The following is a 21,427-nucleotide window of genomic DNA, read 5'->3' as shown; positions in this document are numbered from 1 at the left end:
GAGGGCTCTTCCTGGCTTGCAGATGGCTGACTTATTCCTGTGTCCTCGTATGGCTGGGAGAGAGAGCACACATGCAAGCTGTTTGCTGTCTCTTCTTAAAAGGCAGTATACCAGAAAACAAACAAGCCTGCCAAATAGTGGGCAAAAGATATGAACAGACACTTTTCAAAAGAAGACATTTATCCAACCAACCAACATGAAAAAAAGCTCATCATCACTGGTCATTAGAGAAATACAAATCAAAACCACACTGAGATACTATCTCATGCGAGTTAAAATGGTGATCATTAAAAAGTCAGGAAACAACAGATGCTGGAGAGGATGTGGAGAAATAGGAAGGCTTTTACACTGTTGGTGGGAGTGTCAATTAGTTCAACTATTGTGGAAGACAGTGTGGCAATTCCTCAGGATCTAGAACTAGAAACACCATTTGACCCAGCAATCCCATTACTGGGTATATACTCAAAGGATTATAAATCATTCTACTGTCAAGACACATGCTCATGTATGTTTATGGCAGCACTATTCACAATAGCAAAGACTTGGAACCAACCCAAATGTCTATCAAGGATAGACTGGATAAAGAAAATGTGGTAAATATATACCATGGAATACTATGCATCCATAAAAAAGAATGAGTTCATATCCTTTGCAGGAACATGGATGAAGCTGGAAACGATCATTCTCAGCAAACTAACACAGGAACAGAAAACCAAACACTACATGTTTTCACTCATAAGCGGGAGCTAAACAATGAGAACATACGGGCACAGGGAGGGGACCATACACACTAGGGCCTATTGGGGCAAGGGGAGAGATGGCATTAGGAGAAATACTTCATGTAGATGATGGGTTGATGGGTGCAGCAAACCACCACGGCACATGTATACCTATGTAACAAACCTGCATGTTCTGCACATGTATCCCAGAACTTAAGTATAATTAAAAAAAAAAAAGGAAAAAAAAGGCAATACACCTTCATGAGGGCCTGCTATGGTTTGAATGACTGTCCCCTCCAACTCTCATGTAGAAATTTCACCCTCAGTAATGGAGATGGAGTCTAGTGGGTCTGAGTCATGGGGGTGGATCCCTCATGAGGAAATTAATGCCCTTCCTTGCAGGTGAATTATCACTCTGTTAGTTCCCTGGAGAAGGAGTTGTTGAAAGAGCCTGACACATCCTCCCTCTCAGGCCATGTGATCTCTGCACAGCTGGCTCCCCTTTCCCTCCTGCCAAGAGTGGAAGTAGTCTGAAGCCCTCACCAGAAGCAGATGCCAGTGCCATGCTTCTTTACAGCCTGCAAAACCATGAGCCAAATAAACCTCTTCTATTTATAAATTACCCAGCCTCAGATATTCTTTTCTAGCAACACAAAGGGACTAAGACAGGGCCCCACTCTTCTGACTTCATCTAACCCCGATTCTCTCCTAAACGCCTCATCTCCAAATACCATCACAGTGCGGGACAGGCCTTCAATATATGAATTTGGGGAAGCGGGCACCACAGTTCAGTTCATAGCAAGAGGGTTTTGGTAAACTTGGAGTCAGAAGCCAGACAGCAGCAGTAATCTAACAAGTAAAGGGGAGGCAAAGCAGAGAACATGAACAACTCATGAGACTTGGTAGTGAGAGGCCGATGTTATGAGAGTTGCTTATAGAAAAGAAAATAACTTCCTTCAGAAAGAAAAGATCTCATGTATAATTCGCTTACAAATCCTTTTCTTTTTACATCCAGTGAGCTACTGATGTATTTTTCTATTTCCCCCACCCTGTTTATAACCTCCCCAAGTCAGATGAACATTAAAAAAAGCCACTCGTAACAGTTAAGTGAAAAAGCACATATCACAAAACAGTGCATATTGTATGATCCGATTTGTTTAAAATACTCATGAATAAAATTTTTCAGAAGGCCATATGTATAAAGTGTTCAGTGTTTAATCTTAGGAGATAGGATTTAGGATGCATTAGGCAGGGTTCAGTTAAGAAAACAAACTGCACTGCATGCTTCAAGTAGAAAGGATTTAACTTAGTTCTGTGCCTGCAAAATTGTTGGAAGGGCTGGAGAAGAGAGAGGTGAGCAGAGGCCACCAAGATTTGTGAGATTTGCCATTGTGGCCATGAGCCCCTCAGAGATCAGGAACTGCTACTGCCTTTACACCACAATGGCCTGAGCGAGAATGGCTCCCACCTCCCTCTGCCGTCCAAACCCATGTGAGTGCATTTCATCGGCAGAGCTCAAACTCTATCTAGAACCCATCTGGTCAGAGAGTCTGAGAGGTAGTTCCCAGGTCCTCTTTGATTCTGGGGAGAATAAAGAGAGGGATGGGAATGGTATCAACTGTCAGACAACAGCTATCACAGTCTCCCCTCTTTAGCTACTCAGTGACCAACTGTATGCACCCTCTTATCCATACCGCAGTTTCTCCATTGCAATAGCAATGCCACTAACCTTCTCTGTAGTCATCCCTCAATTCAGTTCAAATAGGTTCATCTTTTCAAAATGAGATCCAAAGTACCATCATTTATAGTATTGTGAAGTGATCTTCACTCTTCTGGTTTGAATGACAAACCCACCTAAATATCATATCACCTACCTACTAAATTATGAGTTTCACCAGCAACTCACCCTACATAAAATAATAGGAGAAAATAATAAGAAAAAGAAAAGTATATATATATTAAATATTTTCTCCATTATTACATACATTATACACACACACACACACACACACACACACACAAACACACATATACAAGCAAGAAACTATGTACTGCCTAGCCGTCTTTTCTGCAACTGGTCATGAGGCTATACTAGGAAATCCATATTTTCTTTGTTTGGCTAGCATTTCAGCTAGTTAGAATTAGTTCTTTACTTAATGAACTAATCCCAAATCTTTATTCCTCAAAGGCCTAGCCCTTAGTAGCCTGACTTGTATTGGGTTATTCTAATCTACTAACTTTTACCACTGGATAGTCACTAGAAGGTATCCTAGGGATTCCCATGTGTTTCAGACATGCTGCTCACTGTTCCAATTTCCTCTTGATAGTTACTCCACCAGTAGAGTAACTCCCTTCTTTGCCTATTGGTTCAATGGCATGTGGCATCCCAAAAGGCCAGGTGGCAGTCAGTGGAATCATTTCTGTATTATCGGGTAGAGAACTCTCTAAGATTTCAAACCAGCAGAGTTCAAGGTTGCAAAAATGAGAAGTTGTAACTTTTTCTTTGATACAGGATAGATATACATTTTCAGGGTACCAGTGACATTTTGATACATTTATACTGTGAAATAATCAAGTCAGGATAACTGGGATATCCATCACCTTCAACATTTATCTTTTCTTTATGCTGGGCACATTCAAATTATTCTCAACTAGCTATGTTGAGTTATAAAATACTATAGTCACTCTATTCAATTATCAAACACTAGGTCTTACTTCTGTCTACCTATATATTTTTTACCTATTAATCAACCTCTTTTTATCCCCCTCTTCTCCCTACCCTTCCCAGCCTTTGATAACTACCTAACTACTCTCTGTCTGTATGAGATCCGCTTTCTTGGCGCCTGCATGATTGAGAACATGCAATATTTGTCTTTTTGTGCTTTCTGGCTTTTTTCATGTAACATAGCAACCTCCAGTTTCACTCATGTTGCTGCAAGTGAGAGGATTTCATTCTTCCTTTTTTTAATAGCTGATAATATTCTATTACATGCATCTTCATCCATTCATCTGTTGATTGGGACTTAAACTGATTTCAAATTTTTGGCCATTATGAATAGTGGTGAAATAAACAAGGGAATACAGGTGTCTCTTCAATATATTGATGTCCTTTCTTTTGGATATATAAGCAGTAAGGGAATTACTGGATCATATGGTAGTTCTATTTTAAGTTTTGTGAGGAATCTTCATGCTGTCTTACATAGTGGTTGTAGTAATTCACATTTCTGCCAACAGTAATATGAGACTTCCTCTTTCTCACACATCCTTGCCAGCATCCCTAGGTTATTATTCCCTAGGTTTTTGGTAGAAGCCATTTTAACTAGGGAGAGATAATATCTCATTGTGATTTTGAACACTTTTTCATTTATCTGTTGGCCATTTGTATGTCTTCTTTTGAGCAGTGTCTATTCAGATCTTTTCCTCATTTTTAATCAGATTTTTTTATACTATCGAGTTCTTTATATTCCTTGCCAATGGACAGTATGCAAATACTGTCTCCCATTCTGTAGTTTTTCACTTTTATTATTTCCATTGCTGTTTAGAAGTTTTTTAGTTTGATGTAATCCCATTTATCTAGTTTTGCTATCATTGCCTATGCTTTTGAGGTCTTACTAAAAAAATCTTTGCCCAGACTGAATGTCCTAGTGCATTTCTCTAATGTTTTGTCTGAGTAGTTTCATAGTTCAGGTCTTATGTTTAGGTTTTAATCCACTCTGATGTTTGTATATGGTGAGAGATTAGTGTCTGGTTTCATTCTTCTGCGTATAGATATCCAATTTTTCCAGCACCATTTATTGAAGAGACTGTTCTTTCCCTAATGTATGTTCTTGCTGCCTCTGTCAAAAATAAGATGACTGTAGATGAGTGGATTTATTTCTGGATTCTCTATTATGTTTCATTGGTCTCTGTGTCTGCTTTTGTGCCAGTCCTATGCGTTTTGGTTACCACAGCTTTGTAGTATAATTTGAACTCAAGTAGGGTGATGCCTCCAGCTTTATTTTTTGGCTTTGGTTATTTGGGTTTGGGTGTGTGTGTGTGTGTGTGTGGTTCCATATACATTTTGAGATTCTTTTTTCTATTTCTGTGAAGAATGACATTGGTATTTTGATAGGGATTACATTGACTCTATAGATCACTTTGGGTAGTACTAATATTTTCCTTCCTTTCTGTTTTTGGCTGCATTTTTGTGTGTTTTTTTGTGCTCTGCTCCTTTTGTGCTTGTGTTGTCGTTTTTGATCTCCCTCCTGTCCGTTAGCTTTTTATTCCACTAATGTTTCCTTAGGTCTCACTGGGTTCCCGGTCTTGTTTTTTGTACTTTCTCTGTTTGGGGGTCTTTTTATTTGTTTGTGTCGTCTTCCGTTTATTTTGCTTCGGGTTTTGTCCTTTTGGTTTTGGCGATCTTTTGTTTCTTTGGTTACATTTTTTGTTAGGTCTTTTCTGATTTTTGTAGGTGTTGTAAATATTTTTGCTTTGTTTTTTTTGCTTTTTGATTCTTCATTGGTTGAATTTATGGATGCTGCTGTTTTGTGCCTGGGTATGTAATGGTCTTAGTTACTTGTTATTTTCCCGCATACTGACTCGTTTTATGTGAGTTGATGGTAGGTGGTGGGTGTGGTGGTTTAGACTGTTAGTCCGGGTGTTTTGGGTGTGCAGGGTGGGGCGATCCTCTGATGGCTGTATTTTGAGCCGGTTGTGGCCTATCTTGTGAGTCCCTGTGTGTCCTAGTGATATCTAAGCAGAGGTGTGCTTTTGGTAGGTGTGTTTTTGGACGCTTGTGCTTGTGGTTTGTGGGGTGGGTGAGGGGTGGGGGTTGCTTGTAGCTAGGGGCCGTAGTTTGCAGTTGGTGGTGATTGTGCCAGTGCACTTGTGGGGATTTTTTTTAGTTTGTGAGTTTTGCTTAGAAATTTAATTATTTCATTAATTCTTTTGCTTGTAGTCTGTGAGAGGACAATGGGTTCTGCGTATTTACATGTGCTTTATTATTTTTTTTTGGGTTAGCGTTTGCTTCTGTTTCCTGGCTTGTGTTGATATTTTGTGCTTCCTTGTTCTTTTTGGATATCTTTGCTTTCCTTATTTAGCCACTCTGTTGTTTAGTTTTAATTATTTTATTTTGTACTTGACATTTTCTTTTCCTTGTGGTGTCTGCTTTTTGACCTTTTGCTGTTTTTGGTGTCGTTCTATGATATTAAATTTTACATTAATCTAGACTTAGTTTTGGTATAGGTGCGTTAGTCAGACATCTTTTGTTTTTATTGATAATGCATGCTTTAGTTTTCCTTTTTGTGTAATTTTTTGGTTGAGGTGCTATTTTTTGTAGCTCTGCTGGTTTGGAAGTATTTGTATTATTTATGTATGAATCTTAATTAATAATTAATTAATTAATTTATGTATTTACCTGCTAGGGTTGCAAGCAAGGAATCAAAATTTAGATCTTTTTAGATCTAAAATTTAGATTTTGTTTAGCTATTGTAAATGAAATTGACTTACTTGGTTCTCTGATTATTATTGGTATATATAGATGCCAATGATTTTTATATGTTGATTTCGTATCCTGTAACTTTACTGAATTTACCAGTTTTAGGAGTTTTTTGTTAGAGTATTTAGGGGTTTCTGTATGTAAGATCATGTCATCTGTGAACAGGATAATTCTGTGAACAAGGCGAATTTGACTTCTACCTTTCCAATTTGGATGTCCTTTATTTCTTTCTCTTCCCTAATTGCTCTAGCCAGGACTTCCCATATTACACTGAGTAACAGTGATGAAAGTGGGCATTCTTGTCTTGTTCTAGTCTTTAGAGGAAAGGCCTTCAATTTTTCCCCATTCACTATGATGTTAGCCATGGGTCTGTCATAGGTTGCCTTTATTATTTTGAGATATGTGTATTGGTCTGTTCTCAAACTAGTATAAAGAACTTCCCTGAGACTGGGTAACTTATAAAGGAAAGAGCTTTAATTGACTGACAGTTCCTGCATGGCTGGAGAGGCCTCAGAAAACTTACAATTATGGTAGAAGGGGAAGCAGGCACCTTCTCAAGGCAGCAGGAGAGAGTGTAAACATCTGAAGGAGCGACTGTCAACCACGTATAAAACCATCAGATCTTGTCAGAACTCACTCACAATCATAAGAACAGGGTGGGGAAAACCACCCGCATGATCCAGTCACCTCCCTCCCTCGACATGTGGGGATTACAAGTCCCTTCCTCAACATGTGGGGATTATAATTCAAGATGAGATTTGGGTGGGACACAGAGCCAAACCATATCAATATGTCCCTTTTTACCCATTTTGATAAGGGTTTTTATCGTAAAGGAATAAATTTTATCAAATACTTTCCTGTCATCTATTGAAATAATCATGTTTTTCCTTTATTCTGTTAATGTGGTATATCGAGTTTACTGATTTGCTTACATTGAACCATATTTGCATCCCTGTGATGAATCCTACTTGATCATGATGAATGATCTTTTTACTGTGGTGTTGCATTTTGTTTGCTAGTATTTTCTTGAGGATTTTTACCTCTATTTTCATTAGTGATATTAGCCTGAAGTTGTTGGGTTTTTTGTTTTGTTTTGTTTTTGTTATGCCCCTGTCTGCATTTGGTATCAGGGTAGAAGAAGCAATAATTTTTAAAGTAGATTTTTAGGTATATGCATAAGAAGAACCACTTCTACTCTCTCAATCCACAAAACACAAGACCATATGCTGTTGCTAGTTGGGAGCATTTACCACATCTCTAGGGCGTCGAAAAAAGGTTACCTCTCAGATGGTGCCATAACTAGGTCTACTATTGTTTGGACTTAGTTCATAATGCTACTTATCAGCTGACTTTCAGCAACCTGCAGTGTCTGATTCTTGGCTACGTTAGCCCTGTGACTATAAAGGATGGGAGAGTCTTCTAGGGTAGTCACAGAAGGTCCTAGGAACTAAACTGTGCACCAAATTCTTTTTTTTTTTTTTTTTTGAGAAGGGGTCTCAACTCTGTCGCCCAGGCTGGAGTGCAGTGCGACCTTGGCTCACTGCAACCTCTACCCCCTGGGTTCGAGCAATTCTCCTGCCTCAGCATCCCAAGTAGTTGGGACTATAGGGGTGCACTACCACACCCAGCTAACTTTTGTACTTTTTGGTAGAGATAGGGTTTCACAGTGTTTGCCAGGCTGATCTCAAACTCCTGTCCTCAAGTAATCTGCCCGTCTTAGCCTCCCAAAGTGCTGGGATTATAGGCATGACCACTGTGCCCAGCCCCCACCAAAATTCTTATGTTGAAGCACTAATATCCAGTGTGATGGTATTTGGGGATAGGGCCTTTGGACAGGAATTAGGTTTAGATGAGGTCATGAGGGTGGGGTCTTCATGATGGGATTGGTGACCTCACATGAAGATACAGCAGAGAGCTTGTTTCCTCTTTCTCTCTTCCCTCCATGTGAGGTCACAGTGAGAAAGTGGCCATCTGCAAGCCAGGAACAAAGCCTCAATGGGGAAATAAATTAGCTGTGTCTTAATCTCAGAGTTCCCAGCCACCAGAACTGTGAGAAATACATTGCTGTTGTGTAAGCCGCCTTGTCTATGATATTTTGCTATGGCAGCCCAAGCTGACTGATACACCTTCATAAGTCCCTACTCTGACTTGTGAACCACCAGTATTTTAGAGCTCCATGGGCTATCAGCTTAGATCCACTGTCTAGTAATCTACCTCAGAATTTAGTTCTCTTTTCCCCTCTGCACACTCTCCCTTCTAAGTGCCTGCCATTCTCTCTGAAGGGGTAAAAGGAAAATTTACTGTATCCACTTGTGGTATGATTGTATACATCTTCCCCTTCATCCAGGGGCTCTGGTTCTATAACTGGGCTATTACCCAGGTAAGTGAGCTGGATAAGAGGCCATGATTATCCACTGTGATGGCATGTAAAGTCTATGTTCACCAGACCAGAGTTCAACTACAATGATCAAGTAAAACTTTAGTAGGCTCCCCATTTATATCAGTTCTAGAGACCTCATGCTTAGTTAGCCACTACAGCAATCCCTAGCAGGTCAAACCTTTTCGATTACTATTGTGACCTTGTGGACCAATACAGTAACCAAGCCCACATTGACTCCAGGTACTCAGTGGTATTAAAGACCCCATTTTAAGGACATCATCTCCCAGTCAACATTTCCGACTCCTCACACCTCTGAACTTTTTCTTGATTATACTGGGAAAGTTCTGGCATTTCAACATAATTTAATGTAGAGTCCTTTGTTGAACCTTGTTTTCAGTTAATCAAACTGGTGAACGCCAGTTTGATTAGTGTAACATACTAACATGCTGAATCCAGAATCTCTTACAGGAAAAGTCCTATCAATAAATTCATGATCAGTCCAACACTGAATTCCTCCCTTCCTGGTCTAGAACCCTCAGTTCCTAATCTCACACATATTCCCCAAGTTTTATTAAATGTAAATTAATGGAATCTTACAAATCTTCCAGTGCTTTACCTGTATCTTTCCAGGTGGGATTTTCTACTTATCTCTTTGGAACACGATGATATTTGACCACTTGTAGACCCAAAGATAAAGATTAATTAAGTAGGAATGGGATGCGATTATATTTGCCACCTCCTACCTGGCGTGAAATAGACATAGAGTCTCCAAGCAAGATAGGACTTGCTTTATTGAATGAGGAGGGAGAACTGCTTTTGTAGGAAGGGGAGCTCAGTGGGACTTGTAGTTTCTAGGTATTTAAATTTATTTGAATCTACCCAGATGTCCTCATTGAAATTCTCACAATTTCATCTTTTCCTACCAATGCTTAATCTTCATTTAAGAGATCTGATGTGGCTATGAATTCAATTTACGTTAGAATTTTTCTGTTATCTGCCATATCTGATTTTTGGCTACATTAGCATTGTGACTATAAAGGATGGGAGAATCTTCTAGGGCAGTCACAGAAGGTGCCTGGTGCTTTTGATTGTGACCTGAGATAAAAATAGAAAACTATGAGATTGTCATTTTCTTTCCTTAAGCAATTCAGTATAGCTTAAGGGTGGATATAGCATAGCTTATTCCCTTAATGATGATTTTTGGCTTCTCCAATAAATTCTTAACTGAGGCCAGATTTAAATGACACCAAAGTCTATAATGGTACTAGCACATGGTGTCTGTCTACTATGACAAGCAATTCTGTAGACCCTCGATATGCTAGGGCAGTCAGAAGTTCATCCATGGTGCCTAGTTCCTACTGCATTTGGCCCATCACAGCATATTAAGAGCTGAGACGGTGATGATTAATTTTAGGTGTCAACTTGACTAGATTAAAGAATACCTGAGAGAAATGTTAGAGCATTATTTCTGGGTGTGTATGTGAGGGTGTTTCCAGAGGAGACTGGTGTGTGATTTGTTGGACTGAGTGGGGAAGATCAACCCTTAGTGTATGCGGGCACCGTCCAACTGGCTGGGTGTCTGGATAGAATTAAAAAGGAAAAGACAAATTCACCCTCCCTCTTTCTGGAGGTGGGATATTCTTCTTCTTCTGCTCTTGGACATCAGAACTCCTGGCTCTCCAGCCTTTGGACTCCAAGACCTGCACTTGTGTTCCCGCAGGTTCTCAAGCCTTTGGCTTGGACTGACAATTACACCATCAGCTTCTCTGGCTGTGAGGTTTTCAAACTTTGACTGAGCCACACTGCCAGCATCCCAGGATCTCAAGTTTGCAGTCAGCCTACCGTGAAACTTCTCAGACTCCATGATCACATGAGCCAATCCTAACAAATCCCCTTTCATATCTTTATAGATGTATATCTATCTCTGTGTTCTATTGGTTTCTGTCCCTCTGGAGAACCCTGAGTAATTCAGAGGCCAAATCAATTTGCTGGAGTGCTGAGGGCTGGGGAGATGCCTAAGCCTCAGGAGCTCCGAGGACAAGAAGAGCCTTGTCTCATTGGCCTACATGTCTACGTGTCTTCCAGCCTTGCAGGGAATCCCCTCAAGGAGGGGCCAGCTCATTTACATAATACAAACTGGCAGAATTTAATATGACATCTCCACAGATGTAGTCTTCCTTTAAATTAAAGGCACCAATAACTGTTTCTGGTCAAGAAGCTCACTGCATTTTGGTGTGAAGCAGTTTGGTTGTTACATTCAATTTAAACATCTTGAAATTGAGATTTCTAAGTGATGTGTATTTTTTTACATTTCGTATTTTTCACAATGTACTGAGCCCATTTGCTTTCACTTTCTCAAGTGTTTAAAAGTGCAATATGTTTTAATAAAAATCACAAATTTGCCAGTGCCCCATGTCAGGCTCCTTTAAATCTGCTATAATCATTCCTTTGGGCTAAGCATTCTTCTCTGCTCATGTACTTCTAACCTACAATCACTCTGAAAACCAATACACAATTTAAAGGCCTTGAGGTTCTAAATCAGAATATGCAGTTTGCTGTGTGGCTCCAGCTCAGTGCAAATTTTTCCACTATTTTGCCCAGAAAACAGATGCCCTTAGTAGCCTCATCAAGAAGCCCCGTTATTACTGTGACTCTCGGTGTTGGAACAAAATGCATCCAAAGTTTCCTCTGACTTCTAGAAGAAGAGTTTAAAGTAGCTGCCTCTGAAACTGTTTTAAAATTGTAGCTTGTATAAGCATTCGGCGAACAAAGCACTCTTTCTCCAAAAAGGTAGGTGCCAGCCATTTGCTGTCCTCCGGCTGTTCCCTGAGCATCACTAGGAACAGGAAAATGTTCTCATCCATGGCTTAGTAAGTCTCTTAAAGCAACCTCTCCTCTGAAGAACAGGGCACATAGAACCAACTAATCACGGTAGTAGGAGACTTAGGAGCCAAGGGATTAGTAAGTAAGGAAGGCAGAATCCCTATTTGTTATGAAAAGACAATTCAGTAAAAGCAGAGATATTCTGGGTTCTGACCCACCTCTATCCTCTGCTAATATTAACAAGGCAGTCACTCACTCTCTTTAAGCCCCAGCTTTTTCACCAGTAAAATGATGGGTCAAATCTTGCCCCCTGCCTTAATAGTCTGCTAAGAGGATAAATCCATGTTGGTAGAGCAATTTGAGGTAAGCTCAAAATATAATCAGATTATCTAGAAGCCTACATAATGCTTAGTTATAAGCTACATTCATAAATCTCTCAAAATCTCCAAGGGAGGGGTACAGTTTATATATTTAGAGTCAACCCAGTGAATAAAAAGGGGTAGCGGGGACATAGGTATCTAAGACAGAAGGGGCTCCATTTAGAACTCATGACTAAAGCATTTCATTCAACTTCTGATTTCATTTCCTTATCAATAAACTGAGGACCACAACCCCCACCCTATCTACCTTCCAGGATTATTGTAAGGACCCAAATCAGAACGTAATAAGGGAGGTGAAAGCACATGGTTAACAAAGCAAAGAGAAATAGATACTTTAAAAGCCTTACATACAAATAAAACATCATTATAATCTAGTTTATAATCTACAAACCAGAACTTTGGTCTTGGAGTTAACAGTATTAATAGTTGGGGCTACTTCAGCTCTAAGACAGAGTGTCCAGCAGAAGGGTTAGAGAGGAAGCTGACGGGAGCCATGTACCTGATGGTGGTGCCTTGCAGACGGTCTATCTTCTTGTTGAGCTCTGCAATGACGCTGTGGAGCTCTGTGATGCGCTCCTCATAGCGAAGCGTCGTTCGCTCCTGGACATCCTCATGCTCTCTCATGAGGTGGGACTGCTCGCACTAAAAATAAGGGAAAAGGACAGAAGTGCTGATGAATTCATGCACCTATAGGTGGGTGATTCCAAGCTTCGGGGCCTCAAACCATTACAACTGCCAACGCTGAGTATGCTCCAACTAAAATGTATGTCAACCCATCGGCTGACAATCCCAGGAAACAAATCCATGGCTGGATTTTATAATTCCCCTGGTGGATACCAGAGTGCCTTTCTAACACTTTCTCTCTTTGGCAAACAGTCCCTCTGCCATTACACACTGTCCAAGTACCCTGCTTTCCCCTAGCCAAGAAACAGGCAAGTGGTCCAAGCTAGATGCAGCAGACACCTTCTGCAGAGAATTTCAATCTTGAGCAAATGGATACAAGGCTGCATGGAGTTGATTCAGAGAGCCTTGAAGAGCCTCTTATTTCCTGCTACCTACAGCTTCCTTCCCAAGTTCCTTTACGGCTGTTCATTTTCCCTTTTTACCAATTCACTCCTTCTTTGCTGAAGTTTGTCAGGGACTGTTTCAGCAATTTTTTTCAACCAAATAATCCTAAATGGTATGATCCACCTTCTTATCTGGCTGGATTATCTGCAAATTTAATGCTTTCCAATATCCTTGTCTCCCAGACTGTAAGCTCCTGGAAGGCAGGAAGTAGGTGTTTTCATTATTTAGCCCAGCACTGGTAAATGGCTTGGTTCACCGTGGGTGATCTAGAAGTGTCATGGAATGAACAGATGAAGATGAATTGCCGTCATGAAAATTGCTTAGCAGAAATACTGATAAAAGAGGCAGAGGAGCTTCCCTTGCTCAGCGTTTCATGGACTAAGAGGCAGCAGAGTTACAGAAACATTTCTGTAGCCAGTTTAAATCCTGAGGAAACTGTTCACCTCTTTTACTTCTCTCTACGCCTCTCAATCCTGACCAATCACTGTGCATAATAACTCATTTACATAATATTAAAATATTCCTCAGTGATGGAACAAGTAGTCTAGCTTGTGTCCTTGTCTACTATATTCAGCTGTAATTAATTTCCTGTCAGCAGAGGAACTTTAATTTCACCTTCAACAAGGTTTTCTTAGTGACAAAAGCCATATGTGCTTTCCAGCTCTGCAGGTTTGCACCTCCAGGCCTGGTGGCAGGCAGGGAAAGAGAAGGACTTCTCACCCACTACCTCCCCTGTCCCTCCCTAAACTGGCTAAGTTTCCAAAGGCATAACCCAGGGCAGGGAGAAAAGGCTTTCAACGATAAACTGAACATTATGTGCCTAACTCAAGACTGAAATAGAAGTACTCAACAAAGAAGTCTGACAAATATATTGGTATCAGTCATGGTAGGGCCCGCACCTCAACAAGAGCTGGATCAGTATTTATGTAACTTCTTGGGGGTTACCTCAGAGCTCCAGAAACAAGATTGGAGGCAACAACATTGTTGAATGCTTAGTCCTAGAGGGATAGTTACTTTCAGGAAACTACTCCTGCAAACTACTGTTCTTAGTGACAACCTGAAACACCAAATAACCTCCACTCAAGGTCAAGCACACAAAAAATAAGTGGGAACAGAGGCAAGGATCAAGGTTGAGTGAAAGGCACATCTAGTGGAGGCTTTCCTAAACAGATAACCAGGCACAGACAGTCTTTCCATGAAGCGAGGCCTTTCTCATCCATGATCCTACATCCTTAAAGAACAAGAAGTCCACAAAATGACAGGATCTCAAAGGCAATTTCTATCAATAAATGAAAGAGCTTCATATTTCTCGGGAACACACTAAGAACAGAACACTGTTCCTCTCAGACCTGCAGCACATCTACGAGCTCCTGCTATTAGCCTCTCTCTATTCCCAACCTCAAAGTGTGTGTGTGTTCCTGTTGTGTGAACATGTGCAGATGCAGTGGACGCTCTCGTGCAGGTCACCAGTTCCAGATCTTAGTGTGTCTGTAGGATAAAATTCTGTCTCTGGGGCTGGGCTTGGTGACTCATACCTGTGATCCCAGCACTTTGGGAAGCCAAGGCTGGCAGATCACCTGAGGTTGGGAGTTCAAGACCAGCCTGACCAACATGGAGAAACTCAGTCTCCACTAAAAATGCAAAATTAACTCGCGTGGTGGGGCATGCCTGTAATCCCAGCTACTCAGGAGGCTGAAGCAGGACAATCACTTGAACCTGGGAGGTGGAAGTTACAGTGAGCTGAGATTGTGCCACTGCACTCCAGCTTGGGCAACAAGAGTGAAACTCCATCTCAAAATTATTTAAAAAAAAAATGTCTCTGACCTGGATCTCGTCCATGCTGTGACTCCTAAGGTGCCAAGTTGCTAGTTCCTCCTCTCTGGTTTTCCACATTCAGTTCTCTAGGGCTACAAATTACTGTAAAACATTTCTACTTACACACTCAATGAGCTCTCACTTTCCCTTACTTCCCCACTCATTCTTCCTTCTTTTAAGCCAACAGGTCACTACCACCACCTGGGCTGATAAGAAACTGCAAAGTCCAATAAACAACGCAGATGTTCAAAGGTTTATACAGAGAAAGGCACACCATCAGCTGATAACCACCAAAAGACCACGCTTCGGCATCCCTACTGACTGATGTGAACTGCCTAAAAGATGTGACCCTGGCCAACCAGCAGCCTTTGCTGATGCTCTGCCTATGGAGTAGCCATTCTTTTGTTTCTCTAATAAACTTGCTTACACTTAAAAAAGACCCTGTGGGGCTGCCCAGGATACCAGATGGAGAGGGAGAGCGTGCTATCTGGTATTGCACCATCTTTCCCCTGCCTCTAACTGGGAAGCCTGCCTGGGGTATACCTGCATGAACAAGAGGCAACAGGAAACCTGGTGACTCAGTCAGATGGAATAGGGCTTGGAGCTAGATGGACAAAAAAGACTCAATGTATATTTGGAGCTCAAGCATTAATTTGGGAGAAGTAACAAGAATATACTGGAGGGAAAAAAAAAAAACTCTTTCAGCTAAAGGCAAAGGTATTTAATTTATATTCCTGTATTTTTCCATAAGTACGTTTTTAAAAGATGGCATGCAATGTAATATTATAATGTAATACTTCCTCTATACCTATCAGACCTTTCTTGATTTATTATTATGGAAATGAGACTGTGCTGGGTGCTCCAGGGGAGGTGACTACAGCACATTTTGAAGGTAACTGTTGTCACAGCTTCCAGGGGACTGAAAGAATCCCAGACTTCTTTTCTGGTGAACATGAAACAGGGATAGAAGTGGGAGGGTGGGGAGAAGAAGAAATACCGAGATGGCATCCTGAGGTTTCCTTCCCCATGGAAAAGAGAATACTGGAAAATAATTATCGAACAGACTCCTAGCCAGTGGATGTATCAATGACTGAGAAGCCACTGCTCAAAGTTCATCTGTACAAATCAGCCTATTCTTATTAAACATACTTCACTCATTTGTGCACACTCGTTGTACTCAGCCACAGAGGCTGAAACACTGATCCCAAAGCTTAGCGGAAATTTGCCAAGCATTTCCAAGCTATAGTGCAGGGAAAAGCAGAGCAACTCCCACAGGAGGAAACAAGCCATCACTTGCAAAAGCCAAAAGAACCAACACAACACTCTTGTTCAACAGCAACCATCCAACTGCTCACAAGTTAACCCTGGGAATGTGGCACTTTACTGCAGGAAAAGTGGAAGATGAGCAGGTGGCACCCAGGACAGACAAAGCCATTCTGTGCACCACTGCCAGCTTTCCTGCCTTGGCGACCTCCCACATAGGCGGGAGCAGCCTATTAAAGTGAGGCCCACTTCTGTCACCACACTCTAGTTTATTACTGACCTGTTGCCTCACATCACCTTGAGTTTTCACGACCTGGGAGAGCACTTTTTTTTTTCTTTTTGAGATGGAGTCTTGCTCTGTCACCCAGGCTGGAGTGCAGTGGATGATTTCAGCTCACTGCAGCCTCCTTCTCCTGGGTTCAAGTGATTCTCATGCCTCAGCCTCCCGAGTAGCTGGGATTACCGGGATGTGCCACCACACCCAGCTAATTTTTCTATTTTAATAGAGATCTGGTTTCACCATGTTGGCCAGGCCGGTCTCAAACTCCTGACCTCAAATGATCTGCCTGCCTCAGCCTCCCAAAGTGCGGAGATTACAGGCATGAGCCACTGCACCCAGCCCTGGAAGAGCACTTTTTAACCGTGATGGTGCGTGATTTCAGGTGTTTTGTTTAATAAGGACACAGGGTAGGCCAGGCTCAACACTGCACCTTCACTTAAGAGTCATCTAGGAGCACTTGTTCCTTCAAGGCCTCATCTGGGAGGGTAACATGACGACGACAACCAAAGAGGGAAAAGAGGTTTACTTCTACAATTACTACTTAATATTTACATACGTTTTCCAGTTTTTAAGTTAAAAATTTAAGTATGTTACAGGCTTTCAAAAAATTGATACAGAACCCACTCATTTTTTTCTTAATTCCCCTAACACATTGTTTTCTGAATACTGTTCATTTCTCCCCATTAATTTCTTATATATATAATGCTCCATCTACCAGGACCACCACGTGGTATAAGTACCCTGTGGCACCCAGCCTCTGATTTGCCTCCATCCATGCACATGGCAGGATTATGCTTTTCCTGTTTGAAGCTAAATACAGCCATGCCACTTACTTTGGCCAATAAGATATGAATGAATATACACCATTTTGCCTAGAAGCCTTTACTTGCTCCTGCCGGACTTGCCACATTCCCTTCCCCAGGCCATGGCCACTAACAACATTCCAGATGGTAGAGGCCCTCAGCTTGTAAGCCTGGATAGTGACAATACATCACAGAATCCCCTGCCAGGCCCAGTGAGCCCCCAATAGAAAACAAGAAATAAATCTTTGGTATCTTAGGCCACTAAAAATTTGAAACTTTTTGTTTCCACAGCATAGCTTGAGGATACCATCACTTTGTAGATGAGAAAACAGACTAAATGTGGAGCAACTGATTTATTTACTGTAACCCAGGTAACAAATACCCCTCTGATTCCTGTTTATGCCATCAAGGGAGAGAAGCTGTTGTAGCCACAATCTTCTGCCCTCTTCCTCCCCCAGCTCCCTGATCTGTGGGTGTATATCCTCTTCACCATTTACCTAAGGATCTCAGGTGGTGCCTTGTCCTCAGATCCTGAAACCCCTCTGTGAACTACAGGAAGCATGAATGTTAGGCCTTACAATACCAAAGAGAGCTAGGAAAGGCCAAAGAGCTCTCTCTTCAACACCCTGGGAGGATAAAAACAGAAAAGGAGACACAAGGGGGTATAAAACAGGGAATTCAAAGTCTCTCCAGCTTCCAACAAGCCAGCTTTAGCTTCCAAAGTCAATTCTCAGTGATAATTTACTTAGCAGCCTCTGGGACCAAAGGCAGTTTCTTCTACTACAATTTATAAGTTAGAGATTATTTTCTTCTCTCTACTGGACTGAAACACCCCATACAATTTCAGTTGAATAAAATAAAAAAGAGTCTCAAATAACATGCTACTATGCTACTATTTTTTTTCTATCATTACAGGTAATTGCATCCAGGGTTCTCCCTCCTCCTAGCCCATATTCAATTCTTGACTGAAGGTACAGTGCCACAAAGCCAGAAAGCCTGTGGTTGCAATGTCTTGCCTGCCATTAATTTCTGGAGGTCAATATCATTAGGAGTCTAGATTTGTCTCACAACTGCAGATTTTCAGTTTGAAAGGAAAAGTAAAAAATGATTGAGATTGGATATGATGAAATTTTGTTTTTCCCAAATTTCATCTGGCACGTAATACATACCCTGAGTTTCTTCTTGAGATCTTAGCTTTCCTGTTATGATGATGAAGCAAATTAAAAATTCATATAAATACTTGTGTCTAGTCACATAAATTGGTGAAATTGCCAATATGCAAACATGTGTAATAAAAACAAACAACATCGTCATTTCAACCATGGAGAACAAAATCCTTTAGGCTCATCCCTGCTGTGGTGCAATCCAGGGATAAAGCCTTGAGTCAGCCTTGAGACAGTCTGGCCTGAGAACTTGAGCCCCTGTTGGAAAAACCCTGTGCAGTGTGGTGACTCTAAGCAGCTTTATGGTTTTGTTAATGTTCGTCACCAGGTTTTATCTCACTCCACCGAGGCCACTGATCTTTAATCATCGCATTACTGTCAGCTGTCAAATCTAAGAGCATTATGAACTAGGTTCTTGGAAAATGCAAGGCCATCATTAATTTGTTAACCCTCTCAACCATCCCGTGAAGCAGGTTAGTACTACTCCCTTTTAAAATATGCTAACAAGTGTCATTACACTCTCAAGGTCACACAGGATTTGTCACAACTAACACTATTTGGGGTGTTTCCACTCTCACTCTTAAGCCCTTGCCCAGATAACCTTGCTAAGGGGAAACTGGGCTGGCTAAACAAAGAGGCACCAGGACAAGTGGAAATGCCATTAAGGAGCAAAGCAGCTGGAGTAGTTTACCAAAGAGAAGTATAAACGAATAGGAAAGGAATGGAATGGGGTGACTCTAACAAAGAAAATACATGCCAACTACATCTCAGAAAAGCTATCTCAGAAAACAAGGGAAGAAGAAAACACTCTCTCCTTTCCACTTAAGGAAAACCGTGTGTGTTCTCTTCCTGAAAGCCAAGAGGTAGAAAATTCAGGAGACTTGCTTTCCAAAGATAAACAGCTTAGAAATAGAAAGTGTTCCACATTACTGCTCACCGATTTTAAATGGGTTCATAAGCTTGTTTGATATGTTTCCTTCTGAAGCACTTAAAAATGCAGTAATTTAAAATAACTGTTGGTACTAAATAAATAACAAATATGCTAAAAGCATAAAATCAGGACTATATATGATCTTAGCCAGTTTCCCACAGGCTTAGTCCCCGCCGGGCTGTAGAATGTTGGTGCATGTCTGTGCCCTATTCCATCTGGGAAGATAGGACTGTGCTGTTTTCAGCCAGTAAGCTCATGGCAATTTATCACACAGCAATAGAAAATTAATATAGAAGCAGTATGTCGTCTCCATCATATTGATATTGGTTCTTCCCTTCATACCGCTATTCTCAAAACTCTACCTACAAGCTGACGTCATGAGCATATGTAAGAAACCTTCTTTTATTCAACCAGTTCTAGTGTCACCATTAATGATTATTCAACAGATGTTGCCGCTTTCTTGGTAATGCCTGTTGAACATAACCACCATTTACATCTTACATTTTAATCATAGCACTACAATATTTAGAGAGCTGGTAAAACTTACCAAAGCCACAGAGCATAAATTTACACATGAATTTGCTCTTCCACAATCTGGTAAAGCCTCAAACACGAATCTTTTACCATGGCATATAATACAGAAAATGTGGCACAGTCATTTCATTGTTCTTATTTTTTTCTTGCATAAATGTCATCTTTTTAAAGATATGAGATGGTAAGTCTGACATTTTTTTCATGTTCTCTTTCCTAGGTTCCAGTATATGAACTGGGAAGAAATTTCCAGTGAGAAGAGCAGAGAGTAACTTTTAAATCTATTTCACCTAAGGACGCAAATAAGAGAATCAATAAATGGTTCTATGATATGACCATCATCATCAGGGGTAAAATCAGTCATCAAAAGCTATTTCATGAGGATGGCTTGACTGTAAGTGAAAAAAAGAGCTGAATCAATCCTTGACTTAGCAGAGAAAAACATTTCTATTATCCTCTTACCATCCTCTGTATAAGCTGCCTTTGTAGGCTTAAATTTTAATAAATACCTTCCTGGTCACTTTTTAAAATCCAAAGCTATTGTACATGCCAGCTTTCAATTAAACACATTCACTGTTTTCTTTTTTAAAACAAATTCTCATCAATAAGAATTGCTAATGATGATTGACTTTGGGTGGGTATAAATTAGAAAGCATAGTCACCACCATTTAGTTGTTTTAAAATACAAAAATAACAATTTTCTCTTAAAAAACACTGTAAAACAAAAAAAAAGCACTAAAAAAGTTTTAGTTCAGAGATTACCACTGAAATATTCTAATGCTTTCTATTTTTTTCTATCACTATTTTATTACCTTTATAATCAGAAGGAAAATATTTTAAGTAACATTTTCATCTAAGTAAAAATTGAAAATTTTTGTCATGTATAATACCCTATAGTAAGAAAAGGCACTGGTGGCTTTGCTGAGCTACTCATTTATCTTTGGGTAATCAAGCTAATCTCCCTCAGATGCCCATCAAACGTGAAAGTGGATGATCTTAAGTACAATCTTTTCCCTCTACTCAAACAATCTTTGATTATGAGACATGAAAGTTTTCCAAAAATTTCCATAGGTCATTCTGGAAGGCTTCTATAGCCGGGTTTTTAAATTTCTCTGAATTCTCACATAAAAATAAAGTACCTACACAGTAGAGCCCAAAGCCTGGAGCAAGGTATGCCTGAGAACAAGAAAATCCAAGCAGGTAAGAAGAAGCCAACATCATCCATAAGATCTGAGTGGCACCACCATGGCGAGAATCAGAGGAAAACAAGGTTGATGTATCTGAGAACTTGAAAAACTCCTAAAAAAACAAAAGGTATTCACAGGAACGTAAGGAGGCCCAATTGGGGAATAGTAGCTAAAACTGGGACGGGTTTTGCCCGACCGAAGAGTAAGTGCAGGGGGCCAAAGTAAGACCTAAAGAGGCTACAGCAGGCTAGTCCCTGTGAACTTTGGAGACTGCCCTCAGGGCTGCCTTCCAGGAAGAGAAATTGCTGGGAGCGGAAATAAAATTGAAAAGGATGGGAATTACAAAGGAAAGAAAAGATCCAGATAAAAGCAGGTAAAAGGAACAGAGCCAGAGAGTGACAGAAAGTAAGCTGCCATTTTTGACAACAAGAAAACAACAGAAGGCTAGGTTCAAAACACTTTAGAAAGCCATGTTAAAGCCTGTCTCCTGAAAGTTCAAGGAAATTATTTTTCACATGAAAAACAGAAAAATACTGACGTCAAATCCCATACTAAGTTATACAAAATAAGGTCAGAACATCCTTATAAACCATAAAAGCATGCCACAA

At 40.6% G+C, this 21,427-nt stretch overlaps 1 protein-coding gene across 4 annotated transcripts in view; it reads right to left on the bottom strand.

The window, feature by feature from the left end:
* MCC (MCC regulator of WNT signaling pathway) overlaps positions 1–21,427 on the bottom strand; it is a 460,356-nt gene that overhangs the window by 99,676 nt on the left and 339,253 nt on the right. For all 4 annotated transcript variants that reach the window (XM_017527172.2, XM_017527173.2, XM_017527174.2 and 1 more), the window contains one exon: positions 12,278–12,420. In XM_017527172.2, coding sequence (XP_017382661.1) covers positions 12,278–12,420 — 143 coding nt within the window. The remainder of the gene's footprint in view (positions 1–12,277; positions 12,421–21,427) is intronic.

This window comes from Cebus imitator, unplaced genomic scaffold (genome assembly GCF_001604975.1).
Source record: "Cebus imitator isolate Cc_AM_T3 unplaced genomic scaffold, Cebus_imitator-1.0 Scaffold46, whole genome shotgun sequence".
NCBI classification, from domain to species: Eukaryota; Metazoa; Chordata; class Mammalia; order Primates; family Cebidae; genus Cebus; species Cebus imitator.
This window is presented reverse-complemented; position numbering and strand designations above follow the sequence as displayed.